The 21,365-nt window shown below is 45.9% G+C and overlaps 1 protein-coding gene across 4 annotated transcripts in view; it reads right to left on the bottom strand.

Moving 5' to 3' along the window:
* ARMH3 (armadillo like helical domain containing 3) overlaps nt 1-21,365 on the bottom strand; it is a 110,202-nt gene that overhangs the window by 6,994 nt on the left and 81,843 nt on the right. For 3 of the 4 annotated variants that reach the window (XM_015866959.3, XM_015866958.2, XM_085555227.1), the window contains one exon: nt 19,974-20,052. The exons of the other annotated variant lie outside the window; for it this stretch is intronic. In XM_015866959.3, coding sequence (XP_015722445.1) covers nt 19,974-20,052 — 79 coding nt within the window. The remainder of the gene's footprint in view (nt 1-19,973; nt 20,053-21,365) is intronic. 4 annotated transcript variants of the gene reach the window in all.

Genomic DNA, 21,365 nt, shown 5'->3' with positions numbered 1-21,365 from the left:
TCAAATATACAGAATTTCTGCTTTCACCAGAACAGTGGACGAGCCTCTAACTACGGCAGCAGCAGTTTCCCAAATACTATTACATCACCGGAGATGTAAATATGATCTCATTAAGTTAAGCAGCTAATTACCACGTGCACACCCAAACGTAACACAATAGGCACCATACAAACAGAGGCTTGCCTGACCCCTATCTCCTCACAGCAATAGTTTTGCCAGCTTTCTAATTACAATCCACAACCTGCTTAAATGTTGACTTCTGCAGTGGCTCAGGTCAGCCTCCATACTGAGCGCTGCATTCTCTGCTGATGGGAATAAACTTGATAGGCTCTAAGGTAAGACCAAGTCTGCAATGAATTCCAGTATTAGGAACGAGCAGAGCTGCACATCCAGGTTTTCCTGCCCAGGAGATCCCTTTTTGATGCCTGCAGTCACTGCAGCCAAATCACTCTGCTTAGGCTGCTGCCTTACTCTGCTCCCAGCACTGCAAATTCATAGTTACACATCTGCCCTAATGAACTGTTTGCTCTCCTAACTCAGGGACAGTAAGAGGGACTCCCACAATACTTTTTAGCTTCAAAGCACTGCTTGGACAAATGCATTCTTTGAAGCATTTGTGAGATGGTAAGTGGCAGTAATCTTCCTATCAGGAACCATACAGCTCAGTACTCCTGAGTAAAACGTATGCTTGAAACAGTTCTCTTAAACACAAGAATTCCCTTCCTAGGCTGTTACCATTTGATCTCAGAGCTAAACAGAACCACAGAATATCAACATCTGAAGTTTGCATTACAGTAGCTTACGTGCAGCCACGAGCACAACAAAGGGTGTCAAGTGCAAAAGAAGAGTACCCTGTCCCACACAGGCTAAGCACAAGGTTCCCACTAAGGCAGAACTCAAAGGACATCACCCAAATGAGGACTGGCCATGAAAAAGGGACTCAGAAGCGGTTGCTGGGTGAGATGGTCCCATGGCACCATTTTCACAGCTCAACTGCCCTCCAGCGCTGCAGAGACAAGTCAGAGGAAGGAATCAGTGCTTAGTGAGGTTATTTCAGAACAGCCTGTCAGTGTCCTGCTGCAGGAGCATGCAGCCGCCTCTACGGGAGGACTCATTTCCTAATTCTGTTTGTCAGCCCCACTGGCAGAGGAAGAACTCTTTGCAGTAACAGCCATCTCCAAATTCAGCCTGGCCCTCTTACTGCTGCGTGCACAAGTTGGGAGAAAAAGTACAGAGCCAAGAGCAATGACGGAAGACAGAAAGCTTGGTACAGGAATGATTTACTTTAGGGTACAACTATCCACGAGGGACAGAGATCAGAAGTGTAATGCACCTTCGGAGCAACAAAGCATCCAGCAGCTGGCATGAATCAGAGGGCTGTCCTCTTGTCACTCGGAGGAAGCCAAACGGACCAAGATTAGTAAGACACAGGGGAGCAGCCCTGTCTGAAAGGTGAGGAACAGTACACTGCAGGCAGCAGTTAGCATTGTAAGCAGCATCCTGTAAATCAGCCCTCCCGTGCCACCTCTGAAAGGCAGCTCACAACACTGTGTGCTGCTCCAGTAGGACAGCAAAGGAGTAAGAGACCCCAAGACCTGCTGTGTTACTCATCCCTTATCGCAATCTCCCAAGTAAACTTGAGATCAGCTTATCCCTTTAGCTGTGAACAGTCATTGGTTTCCATATCTTATCTTCTTTTAATTATGAAATAGAACTTAAAAAGAAAGGGTAAGTTAAAAATAAACAGCTTCTCTTCACTGCCTGATAATTTCCCTTTCTTGCTGCTGCAGAGAAAAAAAAAATGCTACGTGGGATCTGAGATAAACCCACTCACGGATCATTTCACTTATGCTCTGTAATGGATAGGAGCTGTTACTGAGATTAGGACCTGCCATCCTCGAAACAATTCCATCTGCTCTTTAAGATGCAGCTGCACCTTAAAGGAGGAGAGGTTAAAGATTGCAGCACAAGGTATTAAGAACATCTAACATGACGGCTTGAAAGGCATCAGCATTCTGCTTGATGACAAATACTCACATCCTCCGCGTGACAACATCCTGAGCTGGCATCCTCTGCCCTTTTTACACCTGCTTTGACTTCTGCTCAGGAAAACTACTGCAAGGGTGTCCCTGTGCGCTAAATGCACAAGACCTTTATCTATGCCTCTCTCCAGTACAAAAGACCCAGGAGAACTTAACTTTCAGAGCAACACATTTCTCTTTCAGGATCCTGCCCAACCCATTTTCCCTGGAAGTCTCCAGAGAAGAGCAGAAAACATCAGAACTGAGATGATGGAGTCATAGAATCATTAAGGTTGGAAAAGACCCTCCAGTCCAGCTGTCAACCCATCCTCATCACACCCACTAACCATGTCCCTGAGCTTCCCTGGGCAGCCTGTGCCAATCCCTCACTGCTCTGACTGAGAAGAAATCTATCCCTACATCCAAGCTGAACCTCCCCTGGCACAACTGAAGGCCATTCCCTATCATCCCATTCCTAGTTACAGGGGAGAAGACAGTGAAGTACAAGCAACCAAAGAGCATTTCACCCCCCATCCTGCCCAGGAGAACACAGTCAACATCAAAGCCAGATGCACAACACACCTCACTGATCAGTAACGTTTTAACCTGCAGAAACTTATGTCATCTGCAACTGTACTGACTTGGTGCAATGTAGAATTAGGGAACACCAATTTGTGCCACCCAGCAGCAAACCTGGCAGCGTGCAGGCTCTGAGAAGCAAATAGTGTCAGAAGAACAGAGTAAAAATAGAAGGAAGAAGAAAGCAAGGTCTCTGCACAGTGTTTGCAATCAGCACAGAAGACAAGAACGCAATCAGCCAGCGGTGCCAGCACCTTGCTAGAGCCTCTGTGGACCTGCAAGATGGTCATTAGCTACCAGGGCACAAACCTGGTTGGAAAGGAACCAATTGGATGACCTTGCATTAAGCAAGACTAGAAAGTTGCTGTCCCACACTGGAGCATGGAGCATTCCTCAGCAATGCCTCTGCATGGGTGGATACAGCACAGGGATCAAGGAAAGGGGTACAAACAAGCAAACCTCCTGTCCTCTCTGTGACAGAGACAGAATTAGCACAATCCCACCTCCAAAACACCGCGAGCACACCCTGCAGGCTGTCCCTTCAGCTCACAGGAATGAGGCTAAAAGAGGCATTAGGGTTTCCTATTCCATTAAAAGCCTGATGTGCATTTTATACCAGAGTCCTCTAACTGGTTTATTTCCTCCGGATTTAGTCCAAACCTTCCCCCTACACTAATGTATAACTCACTGTTCCCAAGCATTTCTCTACAGTGAATCCAACTGAACAGCAACATTCCTCATTGTAATGAAAAGGCTGCTGCCACCTGGGCTACAAAGAGACTATTGCCTCTCCATAACAAAGTGCTAGATAATTGACATAAATTTTGCAATAGCATCTTCTAATTAATACGGAAAATGATATATATATATTTTTCCAAATGGCATCACACTTCTCACAGAGCAACTTAAAAGTTGCTGATGCAGGCTGGAGTCTTTGCTAGAATTAATCCCCAGAAGTGCCAAAGATAAAGCAGATAATGAAATAATTAGAAGTTAAATAAAAACAAACACACAGCTGCCACAGTTCCCAACAGAGTCTGCCCAGACCCCGCTGCTCTCAGCTCCCTCTCCCCTTCTGCCTAAGCCAAGCTCAGAGAGGATCCACTCAGGCTGTCAGCACTACCCAGGTGTGCAGGAAGCAGCTCCCATTCATTCATCCTGGGACAAGCAGCAGCACAGAGCTCTCTCTCTGCCCCAGCACTACCTTACCTTTGAAGCTCTTCTGGAGCTAAATGCAGTGCTGGTGCTCCAACATCACCCTCCACCCCCAAGCTAATCAAGCCATGAGTCTTAATCCCATGCTCATGAATGCTAAGAGGAAGAGGAGGAGGATGTTGCTATGACAGTCACAATTCAGATTCCTGTGTACAGCACACATCTGCGGATGCAGAGTAGGTCTGATGAACACAGTGGGAAAGGAAGATCTGGGCATGAGATGCAAGCTGTCACACCATGCATGTACAAGATACACAACACGTTGCCATTCCTATTCCTATGCCTCGCATCCCCTGCACCAAGCACCTGCTGCCTGCACTACAATGCAAGGGAAGGACCTCCAGCCTTCCCCTGCTGCTGGCTGCACCACGCTGATCACTCCTGGCCATTGCTGGTAGTTCTGCTGTGTGCTGCACCACACTGGGCCCAGCCAAACACAACTCCCCTTGGCCCAGATCCTTCCTGAGAGCTGCTTTCATCCATCTGAACTCGCAGTACTGAAATCCAGGCCTTACCACCTCCCTACATAAGGCAAAAGGTTTTGATAGTAGGTAAGATAAGAGATAATTTTTATTTTACCCTGCAACATGAAGGGAGGACACTTCACATCCCCTTCTGCTCATATCTCAGCACTCAGCCATTCTGCTGGGCTCGGATTTTCTGCAGCTCAGACTCAATGATCACACAAAGATCTGTGATCTTTAAAGGCACAAGCCTAAAAAGTCGACAGTTTCCATCCATGGAGTGGGAGTGTTTGGTGGCATTCTTTCCTGCTCTGCCCACCAGGTGCCTCTTTGAATGATAAATAATAGATGCACTGACTCAGAAACAACTGCCGTTCTCCCAACGCTGCAAGCAGAAATTGCATCCTGCTTTCAGACAAGAGAGATCTGCTCCACTCAGGTTTCCAAATCACCGTCTACCTGAAGCCAGAAGGTATTCAACTTTACTGGGATATTTCTGAAAGCTGGGTCGCTTCCAGGCTGGTTGGGTCAGTGAGTCTTTTCCCACAGTTTAATGCACAGGATGAAATCTATGGAGGGTCTGACCTCACAAATACCCAAAGCCAAACCATCATCCAGCTCCAGGCAGAGGAAAAGACCAAATAAACATGACTCCAACTGTCTTCACAATCATCAGTTAATAAAATAAACACCCTCCAAGGTAGACCTTCATACCAAGATGGAGAGATCTGCCAGGAAGCAGAGCCCATGAACTTCCCTGCTGTTAGAAGCTTTGTGAGGAATGCAGGCAGCAGACAGGATGATGGCAGGAGCGTAAAACCCTGCGATAGATCGATCTGCTATTTTGGAGTTACAGTCCGTTTTGAAGTTGTGAACCCTTCTCTCCAGCTGGTGGCATTTATGAAAACACTCTTCACTGCTACGTATGCGAGAGCACTTGCAATTCTGCCAAGGCTCCAAATGCACTGCAGATAGCTATGGACTGGACCGTTAATTTTTTTATTTCCCCATTGAGCTCACAATTAACTTAAGTGCTGAAAAGTGATGGGCTGTTCCAGGAGCGGCTTTTATCCACCAGCTGCATTCTAGCACAGCAGTAAATCAACTGCTGTCACCAAAACAAAAGGAAAAGCATCCTTATGCTCACTGTGCACGCTACCTTTTCAGCCTACCTGGCCAGCCAGCATTCTGCAAATGAACAGTGTGATTTGTGTACATTCACTGCTGCTAACTTCTCTTAGAGGAACATTTTGTCTCCCTGAGCATAGAGAGAACAGTCAGCAGCAGCTTTCCAACGTACCAGTTAACCAACCAATTAAGGTCAGCAACCCTGCTGCCCAAAACAAGAGAGAAGTTGAAAACAGCTCCTAAGGATATAAGCTGTGGGCTGCTGCTCCGGTCAACCTGAGAAGTCAGGACACACACAGCTGGTACAGAAATCAAAGACAGCCACAGGAACCTGAAAAACAGCAGCTGAAGATTTTAAGAGAAGGTCAGAAATAAAACCTTTCTAGGCACGGCGGGCAGAAAGCATCCTGGCAAAGTCTGAAATGGAAATACACAACTCTGGGTTCAGATTGCCTTGATGAGGCGATAACAGCACGCCTGGTGTGCACCAGGAGGAAAGAGGAAGATAAGGAAGCTGCTTCCTAATAAAGAAATTAAGATTTCCCAGAAGATGGCTGGCTCGGGAGACAAGGTGCGCAAAAAAAGAAACACCACCCTTGCCATTCAATTTAACCTGAAAGACAGAAGCAAGGGGACTTGGAATGACTTGGGTTGGAAGCTGACCACAAATGGTAAATGAACAAGACCATCTTAAGATGGGGAAAACCACAACTTCTAAAAGCAAGTAAGAAGTGTGGACAACCAAGATACCAGAGGAGCACAGGTTTACCTCAGCCCATGAGTTCTATTTAGATTCCAGTTCTCTCCCTCCTCCCATGCAGGGGGCATTGAGCAAACAGCTGTGTGGTGCTGTGCTGGGTCAAAGCATTACAGGACGTGGACTATCCTGCAGTTCTACACCACCTTTTCTGAAATAAGGGAGGCTGAATCAGTGTCCAACACTTAAAATGTGCATTATCAAAGCTTTATAAAATGGCAACACAGTACTGTTTTATTTTGTTTTATTTTGATTTTTTTCTCTCTAATACTTTCTAATCCCCTGCCTGCCTTTCTGATGACCATGGAGCCTTCAGCCAATGCTGTCAGACTTAGCAGAATGATTCCCAGAGTCCTTCCCTGCACGGCAGCATCCAGCAGGCTTTCCTACAGCTTCAAGGCTCTAAGAGCCCTATCAACTCAATCTGAAAAAATTCCCACTGAGGATATGGCCCAAAAGAAACAGAACTGTAGTCAGTTGTTAGCTACAAATAGCAGCATCGCCCCTAGGGACAAAAATTGTTGTAGCAGGATGCCAGGGAAGCCAGCTAACAGGGAAAGGTGCACAGTGCTCTGAAGCTGGTGTGTGACTCAATCCATACAAAAGTTTTAGCTATGGATGTCTTTGCAGGTCTGGAATTGGAACAGACAGCTGTAAAACTGCTGGATGATCCACATAGACAGAAAATCCCATCATTGCCAAATGTGTGCTCTAAGGCTGAAGTTCCAAAACTGATTTAAGTTGATATAAGCGCAGGCTACCTCAGCTGCAATACAGAGCCTACAATCCTTCCTTCAAACAAACTCATTTCCAAATGAAGCCATCCTAATACACAACTTAGAAGTACATTTGGGACACAAGCACTGAAGGTGCTGAATGATGGGGTGCATTGATGGTATCAGGAATAGCTGAGAAGGGCCGAGGAAGAAGAGACCGTGTGGCTGTTCCCTAGGAACCGAGATTGCAACTGTACAGGTTTTTAAGAATTATGATAACTATGAGATTTCCACAAAGAACACAGGACCAAATCGGTCCCAACTGACTCCTCACTCCTGGATCCTACTCTAATTTCCATCATGCAGCTGGGAAAAAAGGAAAAGAGAACATCTCTGATGACAACAGAAATAAGAGAACCAAATCATTTGTGATGTGACATGCTGAAAGAGAAAAACTAGTTGATGTTTTAATTTGTTAAAATTATCCCCTTTTATGCTGTAGGAATGTGTAACCCATCTCAAACTCCATCTGGGCAATGACCAGAGCTGAAAGAGAATGAGACTGTTCATGCTTGGAAGCATTCATGGCCACCAGAAAAGGTCTTTCACCCGTAGAAAAAATGTAATTAAAAAAATCACAGAGCTGCTTAAAGTTGATTACTAAGTTAATTTGGAAAGAGCATTTGAAAGGCTAGCGAGACAGCTGGAAACACAGAGGCTGCTGTCCAAGAGCATCACTTGCAAGGACAGGCGTTGTGAGATGCTGAAGTTGGTGGGCTGAGACACTTGACTGGGGTGGAGATGTGGTGGAGGACAGCTGTCAGCAAGTTGAATCTGAGTGGGAGCCGAGATTCGGGCAGGGACCATACACAGAAATCATCTGCTGCCTGTCACTGCCCTTCTCAGGGAAAGAAACCTGCACGCGTTCTTTGAAACAAACACAAAAGCACTGGAAGTTGCTGACTCCCCATTATTTCTAGTCATTTCTCCTTGTACCTAAGAGAAGCAGCCAGAGGCAATAGCTGCATCTCTAGAAGGATTTCTGCCACGGTAAAGTGGCATCTTGCAACCCAAAGATATTTGGAGGACCAGAAGGGTTTACATGCTTGGGAACTTCACAATTATCCATGCAACATTTGTTCTTACAGTCATCAAACCCACTGGTGCTCCAGCACCAGCTCTCTCACAGTTCAGATGCTCTCAGGAGCCACCCCAAGGCACCACAGAAGACAAATGCCTTCAGAAGTTGTGGCTGAGCAGAGGCTGAAAAGAGGCACCTCACCTCAATGAGAGTGACCGTACTAACTCTGCAGGAGTTTGGTTGCTGGGCAGACAGAACATACGACAAAGAGAAGGTTAATTGCTAATAAGCCAGATAAGATGATTGTGTTGGCTCTATGCCCACCTTTGATGCTCAAGGCAAAGGTGACTTGTGCTGGCACTGAAGTTGTTCTCTCCCAAGGATGAGGAGGACAAAGCATATACTTCTCTTGCAAAGCACCTTTGGCTGTAGAATCCTCAAGCTGAGCTGTTCAGCACACACAGAGCGGCAACCTGCAGAACTACCTCTCCTCTCAATCAAAAAGCACAAAGACAGGATGTATTTGTACATGTACATACTACTGAATGCTTAGCCTGGAGTGATGCTACTCTCACCTGGGGACAAGGAGTTGATCACCAAGGCTTCTCTCTCAATTTCTGCTTTGCCATATATCTGGATATGAATCTCCAGGATCACTAATGGAAATATCAGCTCCATGGTAATTTCTGCAGCGCTTGGAGGACATCATTGTTCTACGGCCTAAAAATCCCTTTGTGAGGATTTAGCGCTCCCAAGTGCCTCTTGGACATCAAACATTTTCAAAGCTATTAGCTCTGATGGGTTTTTGAATAAGGCTCAGGGAAGCCACTCGCTCAGTATTTCTCATAAGGAGAAGGTAGCTCTGACCTGGCAGGATAAAAATTGCTGAGGAGGAGGAGGAGGAAGAAAGCCCACACAGCCCACGTTCTCTGCAAGCAAGGAAATAAGATTTGATTTACTCCGTGATTCTGAGGTGTGTTCAATTTCAGCTTGAATTTCTACTGCATAAAATTCAGCTTGGCTGAGCAACGTCCCCATTAGAGGCTGTCCAAAGCAATATATGGCAATGCACACAATGATCTCTGAAGGTTCAAAGCCTCAGTGAATTACTTTTAGGCATATTTTTGCATACGCAACCCACAAACCTGTGTCTTCCAACAAGTTGGAAGATGACACAAAAATAAAAAGCAATTAGATACAGTGCATACACAGCTCCTTTCTGTTGCCAATTAATCAATTTCTTTTGCTCGCTGGTTAATTTCCTCTTACTACGCAGCAGAGAACAACTCTGGGGCTGTTTTCCACGTTCCAAAGGGATTAGACGACAAGCAGAAGTCACTCGCTGAAAGGACTTAAGGGGCTGCAGTTCAGGGATTAATAACTCAGCTGCTTTTTCTCCGGGTTTTAAGACTGCTAATTTGTACTGCATCAGCTCGTGGTTTTATTTGCACAACTATTTTTGTTTTAATGGGAATCTTAAATCCTGCTCCTCCCAAATTGCTGCCGCGTTGCCCTCTTGATATTATTCTTGCATACGAAGTTTTGACTCTATTTAAAGAGGATTTCATGCTTGCTTTGCAAATTTCATAAGAAACTGCACCTTATGCTCTTACAAGTGTGATTTTTCCTGCCTAACAACCAGGCACATCTGCTGAGTGGCCCACTGAGGAGCTCAGCATCACTGGGGGCAGCTTGTGTGGAAGCACCACTCGCAGCAGGAAGTTTCCCTGCAATGGTGCTATAATTCAACCCCAATACTTCTGTCCTCTTGAGCTGTGGGGGAAAAAAAAACACAAGCAAGCTGGCCAGCTGAAAAATACATGTACCAGAAAGAGTTGGATTTTGTTGCAAATGTGCAGCAGCCTGACCCTGGCAACACCCAGTTCCTTCCATATGCCTTTTAAGGACTGGCTGGTGGCTGTGCCTAGAGCTTCTGTTTGGTGCATGTTTATAAATGGTAATAAGTGGAGCTGTTCACTTGGTTTACTGCTTCTAGACGACAACTGCCAGCTACAATCAGCTCAGTCTGAACAGGAGGGCAGGCCTGGCAGCAGCCACAGCATGCATCACAGCAGCCAGCGATGGCTGTGTGTTGGGAAAGCTGTCAGTGCTCTTCCTTCTCATCTCTCAAAAGCAAGTCAAGGGCACTAATTAAGCAGGGTATTCCAAAGGCATGCTAAGGATAAGAAGAAAGAGGGTCTACTGGTCTGCTAAGGCTCAATCTTAAGTTGACTACTGAGACTTCAGGGGACCACTGAGCTCTCCCTGTCACATCAGTCTCCAGAACTGTCTGACACTCAGAAAGAATTCAAAGATCACAAGAGCTGCAGAACTGAGAAAAACAGAAAGTGACCTACTTTATATTCTACCATCTCATGCTGAAGAAGTGAGGACTGTAAAACGCTGGACAAGGCACATTGTGAAGGAATCCTCTCAAACGTGTGCATGGTCAGCACCACGATGGCACACAGCCCCTCACACAAGAAATGAGGGCAGAGGAAAACCCAGGCCAAAAGCATGGCAGAACAGTAATTCTATACCAAGAGAGAAGAAAACAAACAGCAGGAGCTGTACAATGTATGAGAAGGCTGCAAGGTGAAATACCACTCTCCACTGCCCCAGGAGGCACTAAAGCCTCTGTCAGAGCAGCACTCAGCACTGGAACACTCCAATCACCTCTTCCATGAGCCAGCAGTAGAGAATAGGTGTGATCTCAAACATGCTGTACACCATTTCTGCAGCACCTGTTCCCATCTATAACCAGAGAGCGGGCAGAAGAAGCTGCAGCAGGCAGTGAGCAGCTGGGCACAGCCGTGTAAGAACACTGGCAATGAGGTGAGCACACCTCAGTCTGGATTTGCTTTGTAAGCCACAGCCTTTCTGAAAGCTGGAATGTAAGGCTTTATGTGAGAGCACAGGCACGTGGTTTAACTCCTATTTTTAAAGAGGAACGCCATCAAAATAAAATCTTCCTAACTCCCAAAGCAGATCTGACTTGTGGAATTCTTGCATCATTCACTTATTAAACAAAGAGCAGGACTGAAACAACCAGTCATTTTCTTCCAAGCATCTCAACCTGACCTTTTCCAAAAAGGCTCTCCCTGACATTTGTAAGCTGAGGTCACACTGAGTTATGAGTTTATGTACAAAGAGCATGATACCTCAATCCAAGTCTCCCAAGAGAACCATTACCCCCATCTTCAAACTACACTTCACTCAGGTGAAAGGCCTCTGGGTGAGGATGAAGGACCAGGCAATGCCTCCGGCCAGCAAAGCAGATGAAATGAGAGCACAGGCTGCTGGTTTGACTTAACGGAGCCACTGATGAGCAACTGGGGCAGGCTGCTCAGCAGCCCGTTACAGCAACCGACTTCTTTATGTTTGCTATAACATGAACTGCCCAGCCCCAGCTTTGCTGAGTCCCACTTCTGAAACATCAACATATTAAAAAATGACAGACAGACCTCAAGCAGTCCTGGAATATCATCCCTCTGGGCACTACGGAGAGTGGAAAGCTCAGCAAGAACTGGATGATGTGAAGCTGTCATCAGCTGAAGGAATTAAGTTTATATCATGTTAATATTCTCTCCTGCAAAAAGTGTGTCACATGCTCAGGTGTCTGCAAAGAAGGCTGAGATGAGGCATCACGGCAGCTCTCTTTTTATTCCAAAAAGAGGAGTTTTAGCCCAGCGACAGCCCTGTTTTCTTTCCGTGCCTACAAAGAGGCTTGTAGGTGGTACTGTAATTAAATAGGTCCATCACTTAAAATAGAAAAGCACATCCTTACAAATGAGGAAAGAATTAAGAGACAGTAGTGAGATGCTTCCATCAAATAATTGGCTTTTCAGTTATTGGTGCAAAAAAATGTACAGAAAAGAAAGTCTGGAAATAAAAAAACGTTCAAAGAGAAAGCTTGGTGCCTCAGTTGTAGCTAGTAGAATGGTTTGGTACCTTGAGTACTTTCACTTCCCAGATGCTGCTGAGGAAATACAACCTGGGGAGCTGATAGCACTGCCCAAAGGGGCAGATTCTTGCAGTAGCACCACAATGATGTCACCTCTGGCTCTTCTTTGTGTTAAACACACTCGCAGGGCTGCGAGTCAGCTCAGAACATGGGCAGAATGGCTCATTTTGGTCAGCAAAAGATTGTGCAGATGTTCCCAAAGCCAAAGCTCCGCCCCAAAAAAACAGCTGGACAACCAACCAACACCAGCAGCTTTAACCATATCACACCAGCAGCGTGACCTGCTCCCAGTGCTAAATCACACTGCCAGAAACATGTCACATCCTCTGCTGACATCAGATGTGACTGCACGGAGCAGACATCATCTCTGTGCCCTAAGCTCAGATTTTCCTTAGTGGGTTCTGCACACAGCCAGGCTTAGCAGCGAAGTTTCCCAGCAGCAGACTAGAGCCTGGCAGGGGCTACTGGAAACAATGTTCTTAGATGTCATTCTGCAAGAAACTATCCTGTACTCCAAATGTTAAGCATGTAACAGCAGAGTTTCCATTCCTCTCCTGCTAGAAGTCACCCTAACCAAGTCCTGCTTTCACACAAGATAAAAGCTTCCTACATTACAACTAACACTGTTAACTGTTGTCACAGTTGCATCAATGTAAGTGCTGATTGCTGCTGACTTGCATCAGCTTATTCCAGAAATCCTTGTTATTTTCGGACAACTGTCCAGCCTGCTTCATCAGCCTCTTGTCCGAGAGGCTGGAAAATAGCCCCCTTTTAGCCGTTCTTGCTGTCAAGCAATAGATGGAGACCTTAGACACATGGGCTGGGAAAAGTGAAAGAAGAATTCCTATGAATAACTGCCCCGGTGAACACAAGCACAAGGCTAAGAATTAATATCCTCCCACAGGCCTGCTCTCATGCCAGCAAAGAGGCAGATGCTGCTGCTGAAACAGCATGTGCTGCAAGCAATACTTAGCTCCCCAGGAGCTTATTTGTGCCTTAACTGAGCCATAGGGGAATCCAAGCGCCCTGTGACTAAGGCAGCAGAATTGATTTATAGCCCCTGGCAGATGCAGAACCATCTTTCCCAGCTCCATCTCTGGACATCCATCCTCACTCTCTTGCTGTCTTTGAATGACGTATCTCAGCTCCTTGAGCAGTCCCACAGCTTGCCTCGCATCTCCCATGAAAGCTGGAACAGCGACACACATCAGAGATGCCTCTTTCTACTCTGTTAAAAGATCTGCCTTTTAGCATCCTACTGCGGACAAGGAGTCTGAACTTACCATCTTAGCATTCAAATGCCAAGTGTTAGAGAGCCAAGGGAACAAATCTTCCAGCTGATCGAGCTCTGTTCAGGTGCAGCACCATTTGGCTCAGCAGCATTTACTCTCCTGCTCTGGGAGGCACGGAGACTGCAAAGCTCTATTTGCTTCCCACTTAGAAATCATAGCAATGACCCAATTTGTCACTTTAGGGAAACAGCTCCAGCTCGATGATCCAAAGTAAGAAGGCAGAAAAACATCACCTGTTATAGCAGGATACTATCAGAGAGAAGGGACGCTGGCAACCCCTGAAGGCAGGGTTTTATCCTAAAGAAGCCCTAGAGTGAGTGGGGCTGGCAGTCACTAGAAGCCTGTTCACTTTTGGAAGATGGTGATTTGACTCCAGCAAAGGCCAGAGGATGCTGAGGCTGTAACTGGCACAGCAGGCTGCAGTCTGCCTCTGTGAGGGCTTGCAAGCAGAGGGGTGAGTGGAAGGAAGCTTAGGGTGGAGCCTTGGACTGGAGTAACAAAGTATAGTGCTGCAAATCCAGCTTTGCGGAGAACGATGAAAGAGAAGTTTGCATGGTAACTTATGCATTATGCACCTGGCAACAGCCAGTGCCTATTGTTCCTGATTTCACAAGGGATTAAAAACTCTCCTCAATCTGAAGTTTTACAAAATGCAAATTGAACTGCACATTCTTGCACGCCAGCCGCTGACAGCTCCTCCTTTAATCGCAGATGTGGAAAGTTGTAATTTAATCTTTATAAATGCAGCCTGTTTTGATCATTCTGTTGCAATCTCCTGCGGAGCTCTCCCTGCCCCACGCAGGCACTCAGTGGTGGCAGCAATCCCGAACATCGCCTTGCACTTAGCACAGCACGCAATGAATGCTGCCCGGCTCCCCCTGGGCTGCCCCTTCCATGCAGGGAGAGATGGGGTCAAGGTTTGCTCTAGACAGCATGAGCAGCCAGGAAGCAATTCAGACCATATCCTGCAGCCTCATCCTCTAGCTAACCAAGCCAGGAAAAGGGGCTGTGGGTAAGTACCTATAAGACTAACCAAGCAGGCATGTAGGACTGCTTGAAGAGATGCTCAGGAAGAAGAGCAAGGCTCCAGCATGTAGCGGTCACAGAAGCTTCCAGGCCCTTATCAGTCCCTGTGGTTCTAATGAAAGGCAGGCAAGGATGTGAAAAAAAGCCATGAGAACTGAAGGAGAGTCTTGCTTCAAAGTTTAATGGGCTTATTTTGTTACCAGTCTGTACTCTGATGCAGTCCTTAATCTGCCCAAGAGGCCAGCTCAAAAATCACAGGAAGCAAGACAAGCTGTAGTGTTTGCAATGCACGGAGGGCAGAAAGACAGCTCTGGGAGCAGCTGAGGTGAGGCAGGGTTGTGCTGCCTCTGCTACGGGTACAGCCAGGATGCTGGAGCAGTCTATGTGAGCCTGCAGAAGAAACTTGGAGGGTTTCTCCCATTTCTTAGCTCAGATTCCTGAGCCTGAGATAGGAATATGGTTACAGGTCTCAACTGCAGGTGCTTTCTTAAAAAATAAAGCCCTTCTTCTGTCCCTCTTACAACCTGCCATGCTTGTCCCCCTGACTCCAATGACACACATTTACTGCATTCTGCATGTTAATAAAAGGCACTGCACAGTGCCAAGTCACTGCTCCAAGGCTCACCTCCAGCTTCAAATCTTGTAGCAAAGCTGATCAGTCCTTGAAGCCTCTTCAGAGCCATTCAGTCTGGCACACTGCATAAAACAATCTGAGGCATTAGCAAATTGTGCAGATATTTCCCTGGTAATCCAAAGAGAAAGCTACCTGAAAGCAAAGAGCCCTCATCAGCCAGGCAAGCTGGTGATTTGCCAACTCCAGAAGAAATCCTATACAGAACCCTTCAAAAATAGCTGTGATTCAAATTTCACCTGGTACAGCTCAGATCTTCCTATTTAAACAATAAAATCTGCTTCAAGCCATTCATCTTAAGTAGGTGTCTGCAACGAGACCACAAAGGCCAGCACCTCTGCCTGACTGGCAAAGATATGAGGACCTTAAATTAAGGCTTTGCCTTGGTGACCCTTCAGCTGGAGTTATATGCACCTACTGCTGAGCACAACGCAGCACTAGCAAGCTGCAGACTTTAGACCCCAAAGCATTTCAGAACTGAAGTAGTATTATGTCCAAATCGTTCTGAAGTATTTCTGGAGCCCTCACAACATGTTGTATTAACGTAGGAGATTAGGAGGAATTACTGTAGTAGTACTTTGCACCGACGGTACTCAGCATCTTAAAAATAACAAGCACACACAAACCAGAAGGTTTTAACTCTTAACCCCAGTGCCAGCAGCCCTAAGAAAGACAAAGCATTTTGTATCAGGTAGTGCTTTTACTGCTAGTTATGGAAAACAGCGCAAGTTGAACAAACCGTGACGTCAATGGCTCTGAGTGAGAATACCTTGGGGCATCTAAACCCAATTGTGCCGTTCTGTGGCTTTCTGTGCAAGGCACTGACGCAGCTGAGGCTGCCTGAGTTGTGCCTTGGATCAGTGCCTTGCAGCCCCACCTGGGAACTAGAAACCATGTGGACTGGGGGGCTGGGAGGGGGAGAAGGCAGGGAGACCATCTAACACTGGAGTACGACCTCAAAAACAAAATGCCTCTTTCTTTGAGACTGTCTAAACAAACCAGATTGCAGCTACCTGAGATATAAACGAATTACGATACGGAATGACCCGACTGCCATACTCATTTGTCACAGTTTCAAAACCAATACAGTCTTTCTGTTTTTCCATTGCAATCTGTTCTGGCTCCCAGCACTTTCCATCTGCAGTTACTACATGAATATACACAGTACAGGTGTTCACAACAGCCTTTCACACTGAACTTGATGCCACCTCCAACCCTGAGGTACCTCGTGCCCCTGCTGTGGCCATGAAGAGAGATTATCTTCAGTTAGAAAAAGCACAGACATGTTTCTGACTAGCAAGTATCAGCAGTCCTATATACCTGCCCTCTCAAACATAGAACCCTTATAGGGGAAATCACAGCGAGAACAAGTGCCAAGGAGAAAATGAGACCTCTGTGAGAAATTTCACCACCTCATTCTCCAGTAAACTGGCACAAGACTTGCTTGACATTCATGGCACCACAAAATATTCCTGCTCTGAGAAGACTTGACCAAAAAATAAAATAAAATAGCACCAGGTCTCTTTCACTTCAGCCTCTTTAGAATAACTGTTAGACATCCAGAAAGGGCAGATGTGAGACCCCAATTCAGGCCCTTCGTGTCCTGTATCCTCAGCCTGTTTGCCTGCACTTGTTCTTCCAGAGCAATTCTTTACTGTGTCACTGTTTTCTCACCTGACCTGCTCCTCTTCAACTGTTCCTACTGGAAAACATTAGCTTTTCAAATCAGATGCAGCATGGAAAAAACTCTACCACCTTTCACATGCTAAGTACAAGGCAGCCCGTTCATCTGGAGTGCACAGATAAGCCTATGAGTTCACTGCACAGAAGGTTACTCTGCCCTTTGACTTGAGAAGGGGCCTAAATGTCTTTGAAGACCTGGGAATAATAATTTGTGTGGAAGAGCTAAAACTACATAGGGGTGATTGACCATAACTGCCAGCCCTTTTGACTGTGCACTATCTTAGCATCCTTGTCCCTTAAAGGAAAAGCAGGTAGGAGCCAGAAACATTGAGGGAGAATGCCACAAGAACAAGAAATTAACACTGGAGTCAGGTTTAACAAATTAGCAAGAAAAGGGAAGAGGAGGATGACTTTGCGTTGGTGATCAGACTCTGCAGTGGCACCACTAGCAAGGCTGACATACTGTTTATATCTGGAGGTGGCTCATCACCAAAGCCCTGGCATGGGCTCACTCCTTGGAATCTCTTACCAGTAGTTCAAGTGCAACTGCCGAATATAAAGCACAAACCAGTCAGCAAAGCAGTGCCATCAATCTACTTGTCTAGAGCACAGACCAGCGTGTTCAAACCATGATTCCTAGAGATCTACAGGACTGAAAATGTATGGCAGTAGGGGCTCATTAGCAATCTATCCTTAGAATAGCCTCATGCCCATCTTTTTCAAGGGTCTATGAATCCCCACAGCATGTAATAACGTTAACATTAATGCTTACAAATAAAAAAGAAGAAAGTACTTAGATGACAGACTGAGAACAGTAATAAATGGACGTTAGTGATTAACAAGGTAATAAAACCTTCAATAGGATTAGGAAAAGAACAAGATAGAACAAAACCTCTTTCAGCTGATTACTTAGCTACTCTTAAGGATATTAAAAACAAAATAAAATTAAGAAGTTAATCTAACACATGAACAGGGTGCCAGAACAGCCAGGGAACAGCACAGCGAGTTTCATACAGGTTCAAGCAGAAGTCTGCAAGTTGTGGAGGTTCCAGTGAACTGGAAGCAACTCAGAAAATCCCTCTCAGATAGAGGTTATGTCAGAGACATGCCTGCCTGATTAATAGGAGATTCTCAGACCCCACGGAGGAGTAAGAGCAGCCATATGAAAATCTGTCAAAGTTTAGCTTCTGGGAAGGAAAACTTTATTAAAATAACACTTTGGTCCTCGTAATTGTAAAGACAAGCATTCTGAGTGTCAGCCTCCTGAAAGTGCACAAATATCAGAGAAAGGCAGCAGTCCCAAACGTGGTATCTGCGTGTGGATACACAAGTTAACAATTACATTTTAAATGTCACCACTAAATGTTTCTGTGCTCTACGTTTCAGAAAACAGGACTGGAAAGAAGGATCAATTTTATGTAGAAAATATTTACACAGAGAAGAGGGAAGGAGAATTGAGTGAATACAGAGGTACAGCTGGAAGGAAGATAAAAGACTGCAGTGGCCAAGAGGCAAACTTGATGTCCCCACCCCAAGGTGAACCACTAACATTTCTTGAAAACAACAAAATCAGTTGTCCCACAACAAGCCAGACTCCAGCCTTGACCTCCACTATCTACCACCACCTCTCACATTCTCAGCACGTGGGATGGCTACTGATGGAGGGGAACCCACACTCCACAGCACAGACCTGAGCTCACTGACTCATGAGAAGCAGAGGTGAGCCCTCTCCTTCTGCTTCTCATGCAGCAAATTGTGGAGAGCTGAGTAAACACCCTCACTGAGACCACACAGCCCCTCTATGGTGACATCTCCGTTATTCCTCTGCAGTTCACTGGGATCTATTACAGCTCTGATTTGTTTGATGTTCTCCCTATGCTGAGAGAAACTATGAAGGGAGAGAAAAGAAGAGGAGAAATATGCCTTTCAACTTCCTAATCACCTTCCTCAAAATGCACCATGCATCAGCACTGATTTCATTATCTGCCTAGTGCTACAGATTTTATTTAAAGAGTAACACAGGGAAAAAAGGATTTAACTTGACCTCCGTGAACTGCCAGAGGATGAAAACTATGCAGAGCTGACAGTGAAAAGCTCGTTTCCTTTCTCAGTCTAACCTAAACACTATGCAAAATTCCCTTCTATCCGAGCCTCCTTTTAAATTGGGCTATCAAAGGCTTTTCTTTTTTTAGAGGCCTGGCTTGATGCAATCAGTAGATCATCAATGAATGAGGATTTATAACACAAGCCCTCACAGAGCATAGCTGGGGGTACGGTGACTAAAAAGGGCAGAACAATACAGAAAAATTGAGTAAATTAAAACCAATGTTCCTCTAGCCAGCTATATTAAGAAGAGAATAAAAAGCAGTAGGGTCCATTCTTTTTTCCCCCCACTGCATTAGCACAGCATTCAATGTGAGACTTTGGAGTATTATATATTACAGATCAAGTGGGATAATAAATGGAAAGGTTAGCGGGAAGCATGGGAGGATATCAAGTAACAATGAAAAGTATTCTGGACAGGGGGTGAGGAAAGAGAGAGGGAAAAAACGAGTTGTAGAACAAGATGTGATCAGGACCTTTAACACAAGCACAGGACCCTACATCGGTGGAAGCAGCAATCCAAGGCAACTCAAATGAGGTCTGTTCTGGATGGCATACACAGCTTCTGTTCCAGGAGGTCCCGAGCTCCCAACACAGCTGTCTCTGGATGGTTTCCCCCAGTTTGATGGCAGCTCATTTTATTTTGTCTACCGCAAGCTCCTACAGTCATTCACTTCTTGAAGAGTGATTAACATATAATCCAAATACTTTATTTTGGGAAATAGGCCATCTCTTCCCTTTGCGAGACCCTGCACAGCAGCCTATTTTCAAGAAGCCACATTTACACATTTATGCAATATGAACAGGACATGGAAGAGAGGAGAGCAGGCCAAATTAAGGAAGGGAAACCTCACCTTATCACTTTTCTTTTAATTCCCCAAAAATCCATCTAAAACAACAGGTCAGGACATAGAATTTAATTACCCTAGAAAATTCCCACCATTGCCTAAGTTATAAATGCCTGATATCACAGTAGATATCCAACAACTCTTCGACATGCAAATTCACTGTCAGAAGCTTCCTGTCCCTTTTTTACACACCAGGATTCTCAGTCTCTAACCACACTTGCTGACAGTGCAGCTTATTTTTATCATTCTTACCCTTTCTTCTGCATTTACAGGACTAAGATGTCTGCATGCAACAGTAAATTAGGCTAAGACCTTGTTTGTCCTCTTCTCACCCACATCTGAACAAGAAAGCCCCACCTTTGCCCTCATACTGCTACACACCACCAGTTGCAGTGAGCACAGGGCACTCCACAATACCTGTATTCCAGAGAGCAGAATGAAAAGACAGTCACACGCCTTGCTTACCTGATCCTCAGAGAGCTGAGATATGTGATTCACTGCAGCGTAAGACTCTATCTTCGGGTTGAAGTGATTGATGATGGCTCTGAAACAAAGAGGGGAAATTTTCACAGGTCTCCAGAACAGCTCAGGGATGCAGCATAAACTCCCTGCCAGCCTCAGTCAGTGTGCATGGAGCCATAGCTCTCCAAGACAAGCTTTTCCCTCAATGCACTATACCACTTGCTTTGCCGCAGGCTGAGAGCCCTATGCTGATCAAGTCATGCTCAGAAAATGCAATCATAGGCACACATGGGTCCACAAGGTTCAGGACCATGTCTGTGGCAATGGCAGAAGAGTCACTGCCCTGCTAAGAACAGGCTGCAAACGGCTCCATTGCAGCATGGACAGCAACACTGGAGAGTGCTGCCCCATCCTGCTCAGGAACTGAACCACCTGATCCTGTCCAAAATCAGCACTGCCTGACATTTTGCTCTATGCAACTTCACTGCCTGGTAAGTTGAAGCTAGTGGCTTTCTGCAGTACATGTCCACCCTGGTCTGGAGTATGGCAGTGGTCATCCATCACTGCAGCCACTCCTTTGACAACCACAATGACTTCAGTTCTCAGTCTCAATTTACATCACAAGCAATAGCATATGCCAATGTCCCAAACACAGCAGCAGGAACAGCACTTCTCTGCTTTGTGTCTCTGACTGCAACAACATATATCGCCCTGCCTTCCAGGTGGAGCTACAGACAGGTGAAAAATTGGGGAAAAAACCCAGAAAGCTGGAGCTGGAATATTTCCTCAGCCTCTACTGTGCTTTCCAGGTGCAAACAAGCAGATGAATGGCCAGACAGTAAGGGATCCCCAGGCTGCTGTATGCAACTGGCCTGGCTCCCATTGGTGAGACCCACTGCCGAGGTTTGGGCTCACGATGGGAGCAGCCCACAGCAGTGCTGGCACAGATGTGTGCTGACAGTGCCTGGAGAACATTTGCCAGCCCAAATTACCACTGCAGCAGCCATCAGGGCTTTTGCTCTCATGTTCATCAGCACTAAAACTCACTGCAGCTCCCTTTGTTGCGCTCTAATGTGTTCCTCCTCCCCACTCCTCCCCCTGCCAGAAAGGCTTTCAGCTGCTCTCTCAAGACCTCATCACAGTTAAGAGCTGGTAACTGAGTTCAGGAATAAGTGATGTTCCATGGATAATCAGAACTGGTGGGAAGAAAACCAGCTTGGAAGCATCTTTGCCTCTTTAAGGGGGTGAGGAGAGGGGAAGAAAACCCAAACAGAACCTGCAGACCCATTGCACCGTTTCTAGCCTGTGCATGTGGTAGACACCTCCCTTGACTACTCCTACCCATCAGTACATAATCAGCACAGGGGGCTCTGCAGTCTCATTCAACTTGACAGC

The sequence above is a fragment of the Coturnix japonica genome, chromosome 8, assembly GCF_054131305.1.
Source record: "Coturnix japonica strain WE chromosome 8, WE-NBRP24, whole genome shotgun sequence".
Lineage (NCBI taxonomy): Eukaryota > Metazoa > Chordata > Aves > Galliformes > Phasianidae > Coturnix > Coturnix japonica.
This window is presented reverse-complemented; position numbering and strand designations above follow the sequence as displayed.